Genomic DNA, 21,361 nt, shown 5'->3' with positions numbered 1-21,361 from the left:
CTGAGTCTGACCTTTGGCCCCTGAGGGGAGGTGTATGTGTGTGTGTGAGTGTGTGTGTGTGTGTGTTGGGGTGGGGGGGTCATATCAGTCAATAAAGCACCTTTGCCCTGACTGTATTAGAAGTTGTGAAATGTGGGAGGGTTTGTAGATCAAAGCCCAGCAGAGCGGCTTTTATTATCACAGACATTAAAGCAGGAGGGCCGAAAGACTGAAAGGTTTGAAAATACATCACTTTTACTTTCACATTTTTTTTCTTATGCTATTTTTGTTGTGATTTTTATTTTCTTACGCTTTTTATTTTCTTGTACGTTCGTAATATTTATGTTCTTGTGCTTTTATTTTCACGTGCTTTATTTTCTGGTGCCTTTATTTACATTTTTATGTGTTTGCACGTTTTGATCTGTATTTTATTATGTCATATTTTATTTTATTTTATTTTTGGGACCACGGAGAAAAAAATAGTTGTTAACTGATACGAATTTTAAAATAAATGCAACCACATGCAGCCTATTTATTTATTTATTTGTTTGTTTGTTTGTTTGTTTGTCAGCACGTAATGGTAAATGATGGGCACCGTGTGTTGCTGAGAAACCTCTCTAATCTAATATATATGGGCATTTAATTCTTTATTTTTTCGGTCCTGTGCTGAGTGTAAGCGCGCTGCCGTGTCTTTTATTTTGTCAGGAGTCCTCGTGCCCCGGATGCAGAGCGAGCGATGGCGGGCTCCGAGCTGCACGCTTTGATTTTGAAGCTTCACGATGTCCAGGCGGTTAAGTTCGGACTGTTCAAACTGAAGACCGGACTGACCTCTCCGATCTACTTCGACCTGAGGGTCATCATCTCTTACCCCGAGCTGCTGAAACAGGTAGAGAGAGAGAGAGAGAGAGAGAGAGCATGAGTGTCAGTGAGAGAGAGAGCATGAGTGTGAATGAGAGAGAGAGAGTAAATGAGAGCACATGTTTTTAATTTTTTTTTATCATGCCTTGTTTTCGTGCACTTTATATTTACATTATTATTATTATTGTGCTTTTATTTTATTTTTCCATGCTTTATTTTCTTATGCTTTTTATTTTCCAGCACGTTTTCTGCATGGTTCTTTATTTTCTTGTGCTTTTATTTATTTTTTTTAATATTCTTTTATTTACTTGTTCTTTTTTTGTTCCTCAGTTTGTTCTTTTGCTTTTATTTTATTTTCCTATGCTTTGTTTTCTTGTGCTTTATTTTATTTATTTTATGCTTTTTTTCTTGTACTTTTCTTGTATGTTTTTATTGTCTTGTAGTTTTATCTTCTTATGTTTGTTTTTTCTGCTTTTATTTTATTTTCTCATGCTTAATTTTCTTGCGATTTTTATTTTTTTGCGCTTTTATTTTCTTATACTTTTTGTTTTATTACATTTCTTTTTAGACTTTTGTTTTCTTGTGCTTTTATTTCAGTTTCTCGTGTTATTTAACGACTTTATTTTATTTTATTGTGACTTTTTTTCCTATTTTCTTGCACTTTTCTGTTTTCCTTTCCTTTTACCAGCACCCCCGCGACCCAGAAGAATAAGCGGTTTAGATGTGTGTGTGTGTGTGTGTGTGTGTGTGTGTGTGTGTGTGTGTGTGTGTGTGTGTGTGTTTGTTTGTTTGTTTTCATTTTAATTTATTGTGGTTTTATATTATTTTCTTCTTAGTGTTTTTATGTTCTTGCTCTCAGGTGTCCAGTCTGCTGTATAAGTGTGCTGAGGATGCTGCGGCAGAGTTCGACTGCGTGTGTGGGGTCCCGTACACAGCGCTGCCGCTGGCCACCATCATCTGCTCCACCAAGGACTACCCCATGCTCATCCGCAGGAAAGAGGCCAAGGACTACGGTAAACACACTGTTTAACAGCAGGGTGATGAGACAGTGGTGCTCAAAATAATCTGCTTCAGACTAACACGCCTCAAAGCTCCTGTGCAAAACTTTGGACACTGAACATCGACTACGTTCAGATTATTTTCAGTGCGGATCCTCTGACTCTCTTTAACCTCCTCTCACGTCTCTTTAACCTCAGGAACGAAGCGGCTGATAGAGGGAAACGTGCGGCCGGGTGACGTGTGTCTAATCGTGGAGGACGTGGTGACGAGCGGCGGCAGCGTGCTGGAGACAGCTCAGGTGCTGCAGGCTGAAGGATTAAAGGTCACGGATGCCGTGGTTCTGCTGGACCGGGAGCAGGGGGGCGGGGCGAGGCTCAAGGCTGAGGGCATCACTCTCCACCCGGTCATCAGCATCTCCACCCTTCTGTCTGTGCTGCTCGGCGCCGGACGCATCGACGAGGGTTAGTACAGGTTTTATTTTCCCTCCTGTTTCTACAAATGTGTCCAGACAGCCCTTATAATGAGTTCATCCAGCTATTCTAAAGGAGTTTGCTGCAGTAACAGCTTCTACTCCCCTGAGAAGGCTTTACACTAGATGTTGGAACATTGCTGTGAGGATTTGATTGAGCATTAGTGAGGTCAGGTACTGATGTTTGACGAAACTTCAGCCTTGTGACTTTTTAGTGTTGGTCAGTTTCTCGTTGCAGATTAAACGTATCAGGAAACCAGCTGGAGTGATTATAAATGCAAATAAGTCCATTCATCTCTAAATTATCAACGTTCGTCTTAAATCTCTCTCTTTGCCGTTTCGTTAGTTACTAGCTAGGCGAGACTGTTGTATGTGTTGCTATGGTGACCAGCAGTCTGCGCTGATCTTCAGGGTTAAAGGGTGAATCAGCAGTTCTACATTAACTCCAGAGTTTAAGACCATTTATAGTTAAACTGTGTTGAACGACCAGCAGAGCTTTATTTTACTGTAAAGGAGGATTATTTTATTGTTACCTACAAATCTGATTCTGCTGTGGAGCCACAACAGGGCAGTAAAAGAGCCGCATGTTTCTGTCCCTAGTGTAGGTCAAAAATTTAACCACAATGCTGCAAAAAGCGAATTATGTCTTATCATAAATGTCTCGATGCTATGAATGTAATTGACAGCTTTGCAACTAAGTATTAATGTTATTATTTTTTTGGTAAATTTGAAGTTAATTTGTGCACTGGAATATTAAATAACAAAAACAGAAGACTCTGAATATTTGCTTTTCCTTACTACAGTTCAAGACCGTCAGTAATGATTTAATTGTATTTTTCTTCATTTAATGCCACTTTAAAGCTTCTAATTTGGCCTAATAGCTGTTGTGCTTACTCACACCCGAACGACGGCCAGTAAAACAAGTTTATTTCCAGTTTTCTGCTCCCAAAAGTTCTGATACTGCATGCAGTGGTAAACAGGGTTAAATGTAGGTAAAGTAAATTTCCTATGTAATGCATTTCCACTGATTGTTCATGTATGTTGACCTTGATTTTCACAGCCACCTGCCACAGTGTGGAAAAGTTCATCCAGGAGAATCAGACCTTCAGCGCTGGTCAGCAGGACGTCTCCCCACCCGTGAAGAAGAAGTGTGAGGAGCTGAGTTATGGAAAGCGAGCCGCTCTCTCGGGAACTCACCCCGTGGCCTCGCGGCTGCTCCGACTGATGGAGCAGAAGAGCAGTAACCTGTGCGTGTCGGCGGACGTGACCCGCACAGAGGAGCTGCTTGAGATCGCCGAGACGCTCGGGCCGCTCATATGCGTCCTGAAGACCCACGTGGACATCCTGCAGGACTTCAGCCCCGAGGTGGGCAGCAGGCTGAAGGAGCTGGCAGAGAGACACAACTTCCTCATCTTCGAGGACCGCAAGTTCGCAGATATCGGGAACACAGTGAAGCACCAGTATGAAGGTCTGTGTTGGGGGGTCGTTTCGGGGTTCTTTTTAGTCCTTTGTCTGAGTATATTAAAATAGGGCTGGACAATATGATGATAAATTATGCCACAGTATGTCACAAGATGCCTTTTTTTTTCTTTTTTTTTTGCATATCATGGACGTCACCAGTACAACACTTAAAACACTTCCCAGCTGTGTGTTTCATTACAAAGAGAGCATCATTTATTTGGAGAGCATATCTAATTGGATTTAGTGCAGCACAATCTGTGAAATGTCAATTACAAAACATAGTATGCATAGTTTTTAGTAATTGTGAAATCTGGCACAATTTTTTCTGTTGCAATTTATCAGAAGTCAGAAAAAAATAAATATTGTGATATATGGTATATCATGACTTCTTGAAATATGGAGATATTACATTTTTGACATATTGCCCACCTCTAGGTTGAAAAAAAAATTAATGAATAAATTTGTCTCTACCCAAACAATCATAACTTGACCAAAACTTTACCAAATGTTTCAGTAGTGACTGTTTCGGTGACAATTTTAACTCATTTTGAGCTCAAAAACGCAGTCAGTACATAACCAGCGCAAACAGCTTTGAACAGCTGAAAATCATATTTTTCATTAAAACACTAAAAAATGTTTACTAAACTGCAGAAAATCTGTGTTTCTGTAGTAACAATTCTTAATGTTCCACAGTGATTTTCAGACTTTAGGACACATTTACTTCAAAACAATGGGATCTAATTGCTCACCATGAGGGCCAGGAATGCAGCCTCACTTCCAGCTCTAAAATGCAGGGGCGGGGCTAAAATAAGGCTCCACCTACAGGCTAAAACTTTGTGTTGTAGTGACATGAAAATGTGGGACAGCATTTTTTTGAATAACAGTTTTTAATATATAAATTAACTTACAACCTCTCTTTAAAAGAAATTAAAAAAATATTAAAACACCAAAAAATGTAAGTTTTGTTTTCACGAGTGAAAATTTAGGATTCAGGACAGACACCTTTCTGTAGGAAGTATCCCATGAATGATGAGTTTCTATATATTTAGCTTATTTATTGTCTCTGTTAATGTCTTGGGTTTAAGTAGATCAGAACAATTCTTGTAAGTATCTAATCAGTGAATGTTTGTTTTTTATATTGTCATTTTAAGTAGTTTTCTTTATTGTGATAATGCAGTGAACTAATTAGGTAGAATGGTGCATATAAAGTAAGTGTGTGTGTGTGTGTGTGTGTGTGTGTGTGTGTGTGTTTCAGGTGGGCTGTATCAGATCTCCTCGTGGGCACACATCGTTAACGCCCATACGTTGCCCGGGCCTGGTGTGGTTGAGGGTTTGCAGGCGGTCGGTCTGCCTCTGGGCCGCGGCTGCCTCCTCATCGGCCAGATGAGCTCTCGGGGGTCACTCATCACCACAGAGTACACGCAGGCTGTGGTAAGACTTCTTATCTGGGGAATCAATCAAGAAGATTAAAAAACACAATCAAAAACTATGAATATGATTTTTATTCAACATTTAACACATTCCACTAAATCCAGTTAAACAGGCCTAAATATGCTCTCACTGTAATAAAACATGTCAGTGTCTTCAGGTACTGAGGGTACTGATCATATTGCCCAGTTCTAATTCGTCCTTCTGAACTCACTTGTGCTCTTTTTCATGTCTGGAACACAATTTATGACGTAAAGAAAATTAAGCTAGCTGGTGAGAGGCTGTGATCAGCTAACAGAGCTGTGCTGTTTTTCCTTATAATGTTAATGTGTTTTTTGCTGCACATATGACGTCTTAAAAGGTAGTAAAAATTGTGCATCATTTGATGCTGGTCAGTGAGATGATTGAGATTTCCTGAAGCTGACTGGTTTCCCTCCCAGGTGAAGATGGCGAACGATTACCCGGACTTTGTGTTTGGCTTCATCAGCGGCTCAAAGATCAGCTGTAAACCGGAACACATCCACATGACGCCGGGGGTGCAGATGCAGAGTGGAGGTACACGGTCATTTACGGTGAAACTATCTACAATTAGATCTAACAGCCCTGCATGTGAGTTTGCAGCTCTTAAAAAGCTACCACCAGATGGCGCCGCAGTTCTATATGACAGTGAACATTTTTTTTTTGGATTAATTTGGGTGGTGGATCATTCTCAGCACAGCACTGACACTGACATGGGGTGTGGGTGGGTGTGTGTGTGTGTGTGTGTGTGCTGGTACGAGTGAATTAGACAGCAGTGTTGCTGGACACATCAGTGTCAGTGCTGGGTTGCTGGAAGGTGTTTTATGTTGGTTATACTGAGATTTTAAGCAGAGAATATGTGACGTGATTGATGTCATGCAAAATTATTAGACTTCAGTTCTGATTAAAAAAATCCCAGTGCCAAACTTCACAATGGTTCAGATAATTTGGTACGATTTAGAAATGTTTATAAAAATACACTGAATACACAAAAGTGATAAACGGCCCATATCCTACATTTTTCATTTATTTTTATTTTTCCCAGGGTCCACTTCTAACACTATGCACATAAAATGGTCATGATTAATTCTTACATGATCAATTTGCAACCTCCAATCCCTTAAACAGGCTGAGTGGCTGCTTCATTCAGAAAGCATTCAGAGCTGAAACACTCCTTAGAGCTTCAGTGTGAGGGGGCGGAGCTAAACTGCTTTGGCCGAACAGGCAGATGCATCTGAATGCGTTGGTTTTTGTGACATCACAGAAACTGAATTTAAAACAGGCTGTTTTTTAGAGTTTAGTTTCCATATATGGACTGTGGACTGAGGAGCGAACAGGATATGTTTAATTTTTGACAGTGTTTACATGTAACTTCAAACTCGCAAGGCAAGTTTCCATAATATTGACCCTTTATGTTTGTGTTTTTAACTTTAATTATTAATTTTTTGAAATGTTATTAAAATCGAATCCATCTTAATATCAGTAGAGCAGTTTGCTCCATCATGATGCATTTCCACCCCTGTAGTGCTGTTCTATCCACTGATCCTCCTGTTCGTTTGTCCTCCAGGCGACGATCTCGGGCAGCAGTACTCCACTCCGGACGAGGTCATTGGCTCCAAAGGCTCTGACATCATCATCGTGGGGAGAGGGATCATCGGCAGTGCGGACCGGCTGAAGGCAGCGGAGGAGTACAAGCGTGCGGGCTGGGAGGCGTATCTGAACAGGCTGTCTCCGCTCAGCTAACCACGTCCACAAATGATCCTGATCCTAGTTTACAGCCTGATCTCAGCATTCCTTCTGCTCCCGCAGACGCAGATCAGGATTTTCCAGGCTAGGAGTGATCTAACTACACCATCTTTACACATTGCTATGATTTTCCTGCTCGTGTGGAGGGATTAATAATTACTCAGTGAGTTAAATGAGCAGTTGAGTCCATCAGCAGCACAAAAGAGAAACCATTTCTGAGGTCTCAGGCACTCAGCTGTTGTTTATGTGGGCAGTAAGTGTGTTTTGGCCAGTCACAACATTATATAATGTTAGAATAAATACAAATAAACATAAATACAGTAAAATGTAATAATGCATTGCCTTCAGTCAACTTATGAATATTGTCAATGTCCAAAAAAACAATAATAATTAATAATAATATAAAATAAATAAAAAAATAATAATAAGCTTTATTTATATTGCACTTTTTCAAGCAAAGCTTCACAAAGTGCTTTACAAAAGATAGAAATAAATCAAAATTGCCAAACTAAACAATGAAAAGACAAAAAGAAATAAGAAAAGAAAACATTAAAAATGTAAATGCAAACAACAAAAGCAGTAAAACAAACATTTTAAAAGTGATTGTGCACATGGTAAAATTAATAAAATGTTAATTAAAAGCTAATCTAAACAAGTGGGTCTTAACTTTCCTCTTAAATATGACAAAATCTTAAAAAAACAACAAAAAAAACAGTTTCTCCAAATATGGAGAAGGCAAGAATGTTCTTTACTTTTAATGCAAGTTAATGTAAAGAGGTCTTATTCCAAGCAATTGTGGAGCATCTCTTACTATTATTAATCTTTTTTTTTCTTTTTTTTGAGAGAGACATAGACTATATGTATGTTAATAATAAGACCTGATTAGAACGGGGGGCCCAGTCCTGGTCCTGGAGCTCTACCACCCTGCAGAGTTCAGCTTCAGATCTAATCTAACACACCTGATCCAGGTAATGGAGGCCTTCAGGGGCCAGATGTGCTGGATGTGAACTCTTCAGGGTGGTAGATCTCCAGGACCAGCCTGTCATAATTAGATAAACTGGGTGTTGGATGGTAACTATAAATTGCCAGAATGGATTGTTTTTGTTTATTTGTTTTTATTCTAGTGTTATTATTTCTTTGACAAATAAATGCTTCCTGCCCAGATAAATGGCTTCACATATCATTTTCACTGATGGCCTCAAACGTCTGCACTGTACTGTTTGCCTGAAGTTGACATTACTGATTATTTCCGACACGTTTGCTTTGCGATGCCTCGTCTCTCTGTTACATTCCTTACCGTCAGCCAGCATGCGGATTTCCAGATCGTCAGTTTCTGTTATTAAACTGGCTCAAATACATTTCAGTTAATTTAAGAATTGTGTAAATGACTATTTTACGCTGTGATGGTGATGATGATGATGATGATGATGATGATGATGGTGGTGATGTGATAATTCCGCCCACTTTGTTACTGAGTGTCTTTAATAACTGCTGTGTTCTGTTCAGTTTTTTTGATGGTCCTGAAAGTTTTTTTGCCAAATAAAATGTGATCAGTATTGTAGAATTAATTACTTTTGTCAATAAATCACATTTGATACAATAATTTAACCTCTAAATGTTTTGTTTGGCTTCTAAAGGGTGTCTGGCTTTACGTTAGTCAGGTCAGTTATATAGTTCTGAGCACTATTCAGTTTGTTTACAGAGCCGGTGCAAACACAGGACGGCGATGTGTATCCCTGCTGTCGGAGCAAAACCTTTATCTCCAAAATGGTAACTTTACAGGAGAAGGAAAAAACATGCTTTACCTTTAATGTAAGTCAATGGAACCAGACGTCTTTCCAAGTCATTTTGGGCCGTTTCTTTTAGTCCATTCATCATAAAATTTACACACAATGTAAAGGCAAACAGACATTTTCACATTATGTCAAAAACTGAAAAATGGAGATAAAAAGGGTCTTGTGCTTGGGGTCAGAAGCCCCCTACGGCGAATTCTACACCTATTTGTCGCCTCAGTTTTAGGCAACGTATAATTTTATGTCTCTAATATTGTTTTCAAAAATGATCAGTTTAGATTTTCAAAATATTAGAATGAACATATAATAATTAGAAATAAGAATTCAAATTAAAAATATATTAAAATGAAATTGAGCCCCTGTAAATTTGTCTTAAAGACCTCATTGTAATAAACTACGCGCTTAATAAAGCTGGTTCTTCAAGGGTTCTTTAGTAAAGAAAATAGGTGTGTATAGAACCGTGAACGCTCAAAGAACCCTTTGCATGATTAAAGTGTTCTTTGCATCGTATAAGGGTTCTTCAGATTGATGGAGAACGTGTGGAGGTGTTTTTTATGGTTATATGTAGAATCTTTTTAAAAGGGTTCTATATAGCACCAAAAAGCGTTCTTCAGATTGATGGAGTGTGTTTTTTTATGGTTCTATATAGCACCAAAAAGGTTCTTCAGATTGATGGTGAGTGTGCTGTAGATAGTTCTATATAGAATTTTTCTTTTGAAAGGGTTCTATATAGCACCAAAAAGGGTTCTTCTGTTGTATCAGTCTTGACACTGTAACAATAGAAGAACCCTTTTTGGTGCTATGTAGAACTATGTAGAAAAAGATTCTATATAGAACCGTGTACAGCTCACTCTCCATCAATCTGAAGAACCTTTCACAATGCAAAGAATCCTTTAATCATCTAAAGGGTTCTTTTAGTGTTCATGGTTCTACATGGTCAATTATATTAATTATTTGAATAGTTATTGATATTATTATTATAAAAGATGTAAAATGGACGATATTTTGTAACAATAATAACATTTTCCTTTAAATTGTAGAACTTATTGTTTCTACTCAGATGTTTTTTGAACTGAAGTTAATCAAAGCTGCTCATTTCTGAAGCTGTAATAAAGCAGTAGTGCAGTAGCAGCTCCGCCAGCAGGGGGCGCTGTGTTCATGAAGCTCAACATCTGCTCCTAAACGGCTATGCAAATAAAGCACAGCGTTACTGGGTTACTGTGGCAGGTAAACAGCTCAGAGGAGCTTCTTAACTTTTTAGTTTGGATAAAAGCTTTAAAAAGTCTCTCAGAGGTAAAAACGTGATTGAACTGATCATTTTCAGAGTAATCTGAGAAATATTAACATTAACTCTCGTAAGTGTATTTTAAATCTGTCCTCTAAGGCCTGAGCGGCTCTTGTGGAGGTCAGCGGTCATTAAGGTGAGTGAGTGTGTCTTTGGACAGGTGGGAGCTGTTTGGTTTGATTTTATGAGCTGAAGCTTTTAGTGCTGTTTACCTCCATCAGCTGTAGATCAGTAAACCAGCCTGCCTGACCAGCTGCAGCAGAGTGATCTCATCAGGCCACGCCCCCTGTCCGGCTTCATAAGCCACGCCCACTGTGGGGCTCCTTAGCCCCACACTTTGCCTCTTGTAAGGCCACGCCCCCTTAGTGTGTGTGTGTGTGTGTGTGTGTGTGTGTTTGTCATCAGGCCACGCCCCTTTAGTCTGTGTTTGTGTTTTTCACTAGGCAATACCTTTTTGATGTGTGTCTTTAATCAGGCCACACCCCCTTGGGAATCTGTGTGTGTGTCTTTCATCAAGTCACTCTCCTTTTTTGTGTTTGTCTTAGCAGGCCACGCCCCTTTGCGTGTGTCCTTTATTAGACCACTCCCCTTTAATTGTGTCCCTCATTAGGCTTGCCACTTTTGTATGTCTACAATCAGGCCACACCCTCTTAGTGTGTGTCATCGGTGACACCCCTTTGCATGTGTCTTTCATCAAGCCATGCCTTTTCAGTGTATGTTTGTCATCAGGCCACGCCCCTTTGGTCTGTGTGTGTGTCTTTCATCGAGTCACTCGCCCTTTGTGTGTTTGTCTCATCAGGCCACGCCCCTTCAATTGTGTGTCCTTCATTAGGCCATCCCACTTTTGCATGTCTCTAATCAGGCCACACCCCCTTAGTGTGTGTTTGTCATCAGGCCACACCCCTTAGTGTGTGTTTGTCATCAGTGTGTGTCTTTCATTGAGTCACTCGCCTTTTGTGTATTTAACTCATAGACCACGCCCCTTTTGTATGTCTTTAATCAGCCCACACCCTCTTGGGAGAATGTGTGTGTTCACATCTCTTGGGCTGTGTGTGTGTGTGTGTGTCTTTCGTGAGGCCACGCCCTGTTGCAGTATATTTTATTAGACCACGCCCCCTTTCATGTGTGTTTTTCATCAGGTCATGCCCTCTTGTGTCTCATCCGACCACACCCCTTTTTTCTGTCTCATCAGACCACGCCCCTTTGATAGCGTGTCTTCATTAAGCCGGGCCCTTTTGGTGTGTCTGATCAGACCACACCCCCTTGGGAGTGTGTCCATCAGGCCACACCTGTTTTTTTGAGTGTCTTCCATCAAGCCACTCACCATGGTGCATCTCCTTATTAAGACCACTCCCTGTTTGTGCATATCATTAAGCAGACCACGCCCCTTTGCTTCTCCCAAGCTATACCTGTTTTGTTCTCCACTGTCCACATTGCTGTGTGTTACCATCAGGCTCCACCCCTTTGTGTATCTCCTTTATATTCTCAGCTCCGCCCCCTTTTCTCTCTGACTCAGTAAAAGCCCCAGGTGCGTGTGTGTGCTGTCTCTTTAAGAGTGGAGGGAGAGGGTGTGCATATAAAGCCCCCCCAGACACACCTCAGCCTGAGACCTGTAGAGCACCACGGCGTCGACCTGCTCACCAGGTGAGTTAACCTGTTTACCTGCTCCGTCCTTCAGTCTCACAACAGGTGAGCTCTGAGGAACAGCATTAAAACAGCACTAGAACCTTTAGAACAGGCAGAGCTTTCGAATATTTAACTCAGAGACCTTTACAGTCTGAGTCAGAGACACGCTGTGAGACAGAATAGCCCAAAACGTCCCACACAGACATGTAGACAGATATTCCTGAAATAAGTGCCAGGTTTGTAATACATTTGCATATCATTTTGACATATATGTAAATATTAACTGCTAGTACATGTCATCACTATCGGAACAAAACCTCATATCTCATATATTGTTTTCAGTTTTCATCTTTTGATGCCATTTGAACATGGCATCTTTACACTGTGAGAAAAAAAAGTGCTTCAATGACTTAAAATCAAATATTTTTACATTTATTTACAGTAAAATTTACAAAAGTTTTTTTCTTTCTTCTGTAAAGTTGCCATTTTGGAGATGATACCAGGTTTTGTTCCCTCAACAATGAAATATTTAACCTACATATTGCATATATTTTAATATAGTTTGACATCTATGTGCATACTCAGTCGTGTGCAAAAGTTTGTGCGCCCCTGGTCAAATGACAAATCATCTGCAGAGACACGCTTGTGCACATTTTAATACACAATTACTGTTAATTTACTGAATTTAATGTATTGGGGGAAAAAAATACAGCATAAAATGAGGCATGTGCAAAAGTAATGGCACCTTTATGTATTTCATGTTTACTTTCCAGTATCTTAAACTGATCATTTGAAAAGAATTGCGCTAATTCTTTTCCAAAAAGCCTTATTTAAGTGTTTTTTTCTCTGTAGAGTGTGTGTTCACTTTACTTAGAAAGTCTACGAAACATAATTTGAGCAGGGGTGTTTGAACATTTGGATTCGACTGTGTTGGCATGTATTTGAATATTTTAAAATGGCACATTTACATATACTCATATTTAAAAGCATGTATTGCACATATATATTTTAATATGTGTGTTTGTTTTCTTTTGTATTCTCAGGACGGTGGGCAGTAAAATGGATGGTAAAGGACATCCGTTCATTTTGTCTCTCAATGTTTTTTCCCCTATGGCTGTATTTGCTTCACGTTGAGCCCCACGCACAACACCTGAAGCTGAAGTTTTGTTCGTTCGGCTCGCGTTACGCAAGTACAGGTGCGCTTCACCTACAGAGGAGCGTGTTTATTTAAACACTCTGAACAGGACTCACAATCCGTGTCATTTCAGTTTGTTTATCATTGCTGTTTTGGGCTGTTTTCTGTTTTGAATTTTGCTTGTGTTTCATTTTGAATCATCAGTGCTGAAGGATATTTTGTTATGAAGCTCTAATGTTGTGGCTCTTATACTCTCAGTGATAAAGGGGCCACAAAGGGTTCTTTGAGTGAAGCCAGGTATAAAGAACCTTCACACAGACCAACTTAATGGAAACTTTACAGTACGTAGAGGTTCTTTCAACTTTGAAAAGATCCTCTGCAGTGGCACATCTCATTTGCATAAAAGGTGTTCTCAATGGCGTCACTCCAAAAAGCCTTTTGGTACCTTTTTATAGAATCTTCTTCAATATTTCTCAAGAATTCAGTGTAAACAGAGTCATTCAGGGTGATTTGGAGTGAAATGGTTCAGATGTCTTTACAGTGGTGGTGATAGGAACCAGGGGTCGCCATGACTACAACACAAATATAGACATTTTATTTACTATTTAAAACTACACCTTTTTTGTATGTTATAGTAATGAAAAAATAATGGTAAAATAGTGGAAAATCTGAAAATAATAAGTTGTTTTGGGGACTATTTTGCCTGCATGTATCCCTCCACAGTGTCTCAGTCATCAGGCAGTGAATTCATAACCATTTCATGTAGTAACTTTCTGTGAGGGAGCTTTTAGAGGTGGACGTCTGGTTCCTATCACCACCACTGTGGACAGTTCTGACTCGGTAAGTTTCTCTAGAACAGAGCGTTTCACACCAAACCACTCTGACTGACTCTGTTTACATCTTAACTGTTTAATTACACAGAAATTTTGGAAAATATCTGGAATTCCTCTTCAAGAATGGAACAGAGTTTTGTATTTTTTAAATAGTAACTTTACAAGAACATTAACTTTTAATATGTTAATGAAATGAGTTAATTTATTCAAAGAATGTTTGGAGCATTGCATTCCGATTGGCCCATTCATCGTGCAGTGTTCACACAGTGTAAACGGTAGACAGTGTTTTCAGATATTTAAAACAAAAGTAATAAAATTAGTAATAATTCAGTTTAAAGAGGTTTTGAACGGCAGTAGGAAGTTTGGTGAAAAGTGCATGTTTTATCTCAGGTTTAGTGAGTTGTGGTGAAAAACAACATGAAGAATCAGAAACACAGAGAGATCAAATAAACATCATCGTCAGACCTGTTTGGGGATGGTTTGCATCAGATATGCAAAACTCCAACTGACATCCTGGAGCTGGAGGTAACGTTAGAGTCCCTGCACTGCAGTCCAGCTGAGCCACATTCGCCATGTACAGTTTTCTGTGTTGTCTTTAATGAACGTTTTCACTGTTTTATTCAGTTTATTACTGTAAAAGGCAAATAAACAGACTGTTCTTCATCACTGTGGGTAAACAGAGAGCTAGGAGACATTTGAGGCTTAAGGAGTATCATTACATTTTATGTAGTAAGCATTTTCACGGAGCTTATCCACAAATATACATAAATATTTATTAGTGTGCAAAAATTTAGGCACCCCTCGTCATATTACATTGCATTTCGTTGATTTTCTAAGTAAAAATGAGGTAACTTACCTACAAAGAACACATTTCTGCACACTTTAATGCACAGTTACTATTTATTTGCTTAATTTAACACATCGGGAAAAAATGAAACAGAAAATGTGTCTTGTGCAAAAGTAATGGCACCCCCCTTTTTTTTTTTCCTACCAAAATAAATAGATTTTGTGCACTAAAATTGGAGGGAACATGGCATATTTAAGTGTGTTCTCTGTAGAGGATGTGTTAACTTACCTAGAAAATCATGAAGATTAAAGCATGTGGTTTGACCAGGGGTGTTCAAACTTTTGCCTATGACTGTTCACAAGAAAGTATTGAGTAGGTTTTTTTCCCTGTATTTGAACTGAGCTGTGAGTGAAGTAAGACTGTCTTAAACATGAGCGTTATTCAAAGCCTCTGCCTGTCCCTCTGTACATATTTACTCTAGCTCAGATGCTAACGTGTCCAACCGTCACCATCCCCACACTGCTGCCTTTCACACTGACATCAGGCCTGTTGGCAGGTCCGGGTTTACTTCATCTGTATTTATTTTATGTTGTTTCATTTTGTTATTTATTTCTTTTATGTGCTGCATTGTGCAAAGTTATTTGTTATTAATATTTCAGTTCAATAAAACAATCACACACAACAACTAAATCTACTCTCAGCTGTTTGAGTGTTCAGTGAGTCACTCTTTCCCTTTATTCCAGCTTTCATTCTTTTCAGGAGACTCACTTTCAGCTCCTCAAAGAATCTGCAGACACACCTCCAAAGTTCAGTCTTAGAAGCTGGTTGATCATTTTCTGAAGTAGTCAAACACATTCAGTGGTGTTGAGGTCTGGACTGTGGGGTGGTCAGTCCATCGTTCAGCTTCTTTGTTTGATGTGTCCGTCTCCTTTTCTCAGTGAGGTTCTTCTTGACAGCTACACATCCTTTCAGACCCACAGCGCTGAGTCGTCTTCTCACAGTGGAAGGATGGACAGAAACACCTGTGGATGTTTTCAGATCTGAAGCAGCTTGATTTTCTCCTCTCTCTCAGAGATGAAAGCTTTAAGTGCTGTTTATCTGATGGGGCAGTTTTGGTGTCTACCAGGTCTTCCAGGTGGTTGTTAGAAGCCCCATTTTCTCTGTAGCTTTTAACCAGTATTTTTTTGGGAACTCCAGTTTAAGAAAAGTGTTTTTTTTTCCCTTATTTTTCTTTGACTTTGTCCTTCCTTATCCAAGTGGATTATCTAACTCTGAATCTGCTAAGAAACATCTGAAAATTTAATAACTTTTACTTAGTGGCTGTTTCTTTTATTATAAATTAAACAAACGAAGCATGGTAAATTGTTTAAATATTCTATTTCTGCTGTATATAATTATTTTATTGTATGTTATGTTTACTTGAGCAGTAATTAAGCATTATTTTACAGAAATAATGAAGTAATACGTCTTTTTGCATTCTTACATACAAAATAACATGATTGTATTGTCTCCACAATAAACAGCTCTAAATTTAAATTATAATAATATATTTGATGATTTTAATATTGTTACTGTTGTTTTCTTTCCCAATGTGCCCCTTATTAACACATTGAGACAATAACAAGAAGATAATGGTAACACTTTATTTGAAAGATACCTTGATATTGAATTTCTACTGCAAAAAAACAAACAAAAAAAAAAAACGGTATCTTAACAAGAGAAATTATCTTAAGTCTAGTCTAAATATATAATAATTTTGAGGTGGTTGTACAAATATTATAAGACTATTCAACTTATTTCTAGATGTTTTTACTCATTTAAAGTAATTTTATTGATTATTATTATTATTATTATTATTATTATTATTATTATTATTATTATTATCATAGAATTATCTCGCTATATTGGCAGATAATTTTGCTTGATTCAAGTACATTTCTTAAAAAAAGCATAATTATCTGCCACTATATTGGATGATTTTACTGAATAAAATTACATGCAAAAATGTCTAGAAATAAGTTAAATAGTTATAAAATAAGCTTACATCAATCTGAACATGAGGAATTTTAGATACCACACCATTTAAGATAATTTCACTTTCCAATAAACTATATTTGCGGTGTATAACACATGCAAAGGCAATGAATAACATATTTATAAAGTAATACTTGAGCATTTATGAACAGCTTACGCTGGTAATCGCAACACGGCACATTTTCTATAGTAAATGACATTGTATTGACATGAGGAGCCTTTTTTGCCTTTATAACACTATTATGAAGCATCATTCCCATGAATCAAAACATAAGACTAGAATTGTTTCACTTATAACAGTGTTATAAATGGAATTCTTGTCTGTTAGTACAGCTTATCTTCCCCTATGTCAATACAATGTCATTCACGTCCTAAAACATCTTTCATCATCCTGCATAAGCTGTTTATGAACCCTAACACAATGCTTAAGCATGTGTTATGCAGTCTCTATGTAGGCCTTTCTCTTCATTTAAAGAGTCTTATGAACACTGAGAAGAGTTTTAAGTATGTTTGTTGTTGGTCATGTTGTGGCATCTAATTAAGAAATAAGTAAAAAATAAATAAATTGGGTTTTGGCATTTAATACACCGGTCAGGCATAACATTATGACCAACTCCTTGTTTCTATGCTCATTGTCCATTTTATCAGCTCCACTTACTATATAGGTGCACTTTGTAGTTCTACAGTTACAGACTGTAGTCCATCTGTTTCTCTGCATACTTTGTTAGCCCCCTTTTACCCTGTTCTTCAGTGGTCACTGAGTCCACTCACTCACGATAGCTCATCGGCTGCTGCACAGTTTGTGTTGGTCATCCTCTAGTCCTTCGTCAGTGGTCACAGGACGCTGTCCACAGGACGCTGTTGGCTGGATATTTTTGGTTGGTGGACTATTCTCAGTCCAGCAGTGACACTGAGGTGTTTAAAAAGTCCAGCAGCACTGCTGTGTCTGATCCACTCAGACCAGCGCAACACACACTAACAGACCACCACCACGTCAGTGTTACTGCAGTGCTGAGAATGGTCCACCACCCAAATAGTACCTGCTCTGTGAGGGTCCATGGGGGTCCTGACCACTGAAGAACAGGGTAAAAGGGGGCTAACAAAGTATCAGAGAAACAGATGGACTACAGTCTGTAACTGTAGAACTACAAAGTGCACCTATATAGTAAGTGGAGCTGATAAAATGGACAATGAACGCAGAAACGATGGTCATACTGTTATGCCTGATCGGTGTATGTTTTAATGTTAGGAATTCCATCTGCCAAATTATAGTTCCTTAACAAGCAGCTTGTTGCTACGCCAGAGTACCGAACTCCGCCCACTCGCTGCTCAGTCTGCTGTAAGACTCGCCTTTTGAAGTGCGGACTGAGCCATAAAACTGCCACAATATCAAGTTCAGCTCAGTTTTGTCAGTTTTTGCCAGATCAGTATTAATGTTGTTTTGTTCCAGCCAGTCTGTAAAGCATCTTACAGCCCATTTAGTTTGGCGAATGGTGTTGGGTTCATTTCTGGCTGATTCCAAGTTGTTTAGTTGTTCTTCTGTCACAGCTGCCGACTGAAAAGCTGCTCAGTGGTGATGACAGTTTGGGAATTTAGTGTCGTCTCATCTTTAGAGTCTGACCAAATCGGCTGTCGGTCAAATGTGATCTTAAAAGTGTCCATTTTCTGTTTGTGGCAAAGTAAGAAGTAAAAACGTTCAAATGGCTTGAGCGTCTCCTACAGCTGTCGAAGTCGTTGCTTAGCAACAGCGTCTCAGCGGAGTGATACAGTGTTTTACGAAAAACGTTAGAACGCTTCTCAACCAATCAGTTTGCGTGAACTGTTGTATAATGAATAACAGCTGCTGTCTCCATAGAAACAGTTGCAGTCAGAGTTTAAATGTAAACATTTTTACCTTCCCACTTATTGAAATCAATCAGCCAAGACATGTTTGGCGTTAGTTAGCGTTAGCTCTGGAGCTATGAGGCTAATGTAGCTAAAAGGTAATGGAAGCTTATTCCCCACCAATTAGTGATAACAATCTCAAATAGACTTATATGGTTCCTAACACTGTTGGACACACTGACCGTTTCATACCTTTTTTCTGAGAGCAAATATTACATTATTTTAATAGCAATTTTCATTTTTATCACTTGATTTGCAGAGGGTGGATGGAAGTGTAGGCGCTGTTGTTGGCTGGAAGCGTCGGAGGCTTCTTCTGTGTAGATTACACAGAGGACGCTCTGTGTACCGGGCAGATGTGTGACCACGCACACATGCATAAAGGCCACTCACGCAGCAGATGCCACCTGCACGAGCTGTTCCGAGCCGGTTCAAATCTGTCCTTAGGAGGATTAGTTTCCATGGTTACCGAAGGAAAACATGCGGGGCAGGTCGTCTAGAGCGCGCTGATTATTCAGATCGCCCGGCCTCACGTCAGACCACACAAATGGACCTTTCACACCTGACCATTACATCAGCCGGCGAAGACCGTGACAATAAGAAAGCTGATATCTGCTGATGTTTTTCCACTGACAAACACCGGCGCTTCACCGAGGAGCACTTCTCTTTAACCCTTGTGTGGTGTTCAGGTCTGTGGGTCCATTTTCAATGTTCACCAAAATAAAAAATGATTTATTATTATTCCAACCCCAGATTTTTTGGCCTTTGTTCATTTTTCTGGGAAGAACATATAAAATAACCCATTTTCAGTGTCTTCACTCTGTTCACCCCCCACACATTTATATTACACATGTGGTGCTGGGTGAACCTGCAGGGAGTGAAAGTGTGGAGGTGCTGTGTCCTTCACTCTGTTCTCCTCCTACATGGCCTGCTGTTAGTGTGTGTGTGTGTGTGTGTGTGTGTGTGTATATGTGTCTGTGTGTGTGTGTGTATATGTGTGTGTGTGTGTGTGTGTGTGTGAGGGTGGACAACATGGACATGCTGCTGATTGGCTACAGCTGCTAAAGGAGAACCCTACGCTGGCCACTGGTGATATTTCAAACATCTGGTATTTTTGCATAAATTGGTTTGGCTGTGCTGATTTAAATAAACAGTAATGCGGTGGGTCCCCACTGAGTAACAAAAACAAACACTACACAAGGGTTAAACCTGCTTAAACCTCAGTCAGAAGCTTTTTATTGGCCCAGGAGTTTCTCTGAGCGCAGGTGTCAGTGTAAACACAGGGGTGCACTGTTAGTGATAATAGTGCACTTTATTATAACTAAAATAACAACCTGATATTTTACTGAAAGGATTTAGGTTTGCAGGGAAAAAACGAGCTTAAGTTCAGTGAATGAGCAAACGTTACTTAGAAATATTACATTTTAATCCTGAATATGTGGGTCATTCTCCATTTGGAGTGGGGTATTCAAAATAATCATGTCACAAAGATTGCGGGGCTTAAAAGGACGCTTAAAATATTAGGCACAGCTTCCAAAGACGGTGTTTACTTTTACACAGCTGACCTAAGATTAAATAACACTTTTCCCTTATGATTCTCTGATTTTTCTTCTTTTATCCTGTTTCATAGTCACATATGTAAAACAGCTCGTCACAAAACCAATTTTCAAACCATTTTAATATAAAACAATAATTTTAAGATGTTTAACTGAGGAATTTGTGTAAAACGGATTCATGTTCACTTTTTATATTGTTAATGTTAAACTACATTTAAAAATATGTATTTTATTTTAAAAATTCATTTGTCACAGATTTTGGTCACTGGTGTTATCAGGACTCTTATTTTACATTTTAACAGTATTTTCAGCTCTATTAAACTGCTTCTTTGGGTCGAGGCTCATCAGAGAGGAAGCGTCTCAAGGCATGTGAAGGCGAGTCACACTTGCTCACTATATTTCATTCATTTATTAATAATTATGTTTATCAGGCAGCTCATAACTTCTATGAGTCACTGGTGTTATGTGCTTTAATGGCTGGGAGATTCAAATTTTGTCAAAATAATGTCAAATATCACTTTTATTACAGATTTTAAATAGTTATACAAGGTCAGCTGATCAGCCAATGAGTCAGCCAGTTTACAGAATCCTCAGTTTTAACCAGAATGTCACTGGAGTCACTGGTGTTACACCATATTCATACAACACCAGTGACTGTAAAATATGTTTGGAATTAATCTCTCCTTTTTGTATATATGATAATAGGATGTGTTAACGGTCATATTAAGATTATTTAGTTTGGGATGAAAGAAATTAATTTTTAAAAATGTATCCACCTGAATTCCCACTTCAAATGGAGAATGAGCCATAAATACACTACTGTGCAAAACCTCTCAGCACCCTAGACACTGTTTATCTGTGCAGTGAGTGTTTATTTACTCAAAAAAGCACTAACAATACAATAAACACAAAGAATATTAATACCATGTTAGTGATTTTATGTGTGCTGTGTTTGTTTAACCATGTTTGTTGAATTATCAGTGAATTTTATAGCCCATTTAACAGCCCTGGTTATTATTACAGGGACAGACTGTAACACGACAGCACTACAGCAGCTTCAGTCATCCTGATATGCAAATCACTTGTTTGCAAGTGAAATAAAGCTGACTGTTATTGAGGCCTTTGTAGAGGAGTTTGAACTGAGGGAGGTCAAAGGTTGCACGCAAATACTAGACTTATACAAAGCTGGAGTAGCAGAAGAACGTTTGGACACACTGTTCTTACAAGAGTCTACTTTAAATGTATGATTTTTCATGCTGTAGAATAATAGCAGGGCTGAAAAAACCTTGATTGCACCAAAACCTTTGCTATATTTAAGCATTTATTTGGAAAATAATAGAAACTGAATGATTGAATGATGAACAATTTTTATTAAAATACACTTCCAAGCAAAATATATACATTTTACTCCTTTTATATATATATATATATATGTATGTATCGCTGGTTTTGGAACAAAACCTTGTATCTCCA

The 21,361-nt window shown here is 38.7% G+C and overlaps 1 protein-coding gene across 2 annotated transcripts; it reads left to right on the top strand.

The window, feature by feature from the left end:
* Positions 1-55: 55 nt before the first annotated feature.
* Positions 56-7,178, top strand: umps (uridine monophosphate synthetase). 2 transcript variants are annotated; one of them, XM_036576924.1, is made up of 8 exons: positions 56-215; positions 685-865; positions 1,697-1,850; positions 2,034-2,297; positions 3,366-3,773; positions 5,022-5,197; positions 5,635-5,803; positions 6,780-7,178. In XM_036576924.1, the coding sequence occupies exons 2-8, from the start codon at positions 716-718 to the stop codon at positions 6,953-6,955; spliced, it is 1,497 nt and encodes a 498-aa protein (XP_036432817.1). In that variant the 5' UTR covers positions 56-215; positions 685-715; the 3' UTR covers positions 6,956-7,178. The 2 variants fall into 2 exon arrangements, with proteins under 2 accessions (XP_036432817.1, XP_036432826.1); XM_036576933.1 differs by having other exon boundaries at positions 59-215; positions 5,635-5,749.
* The last annotated feature ends 14,183 nt before the right edge of the window (positions 7,179-21,361 follow it).

Source organism: Colossoma macropomum, unplaced genomic scaffold, assembly GCF_904425465.1.
Source record: "Colossoma macropomum unplaced genomic scaffold, Colossoma_macropomum, whole genome shotgun sequence".
NCBI lineage: Eukaryota > Metazoa > Chordata > Actinopteri > Characiformes > Serrasalmidae > Colossoma > Colossoma macropomum.
Note: the sequence above shows the minus strand (reverse complement) of the source record. Positions and strands in the feature narration are given on the sequence as shown.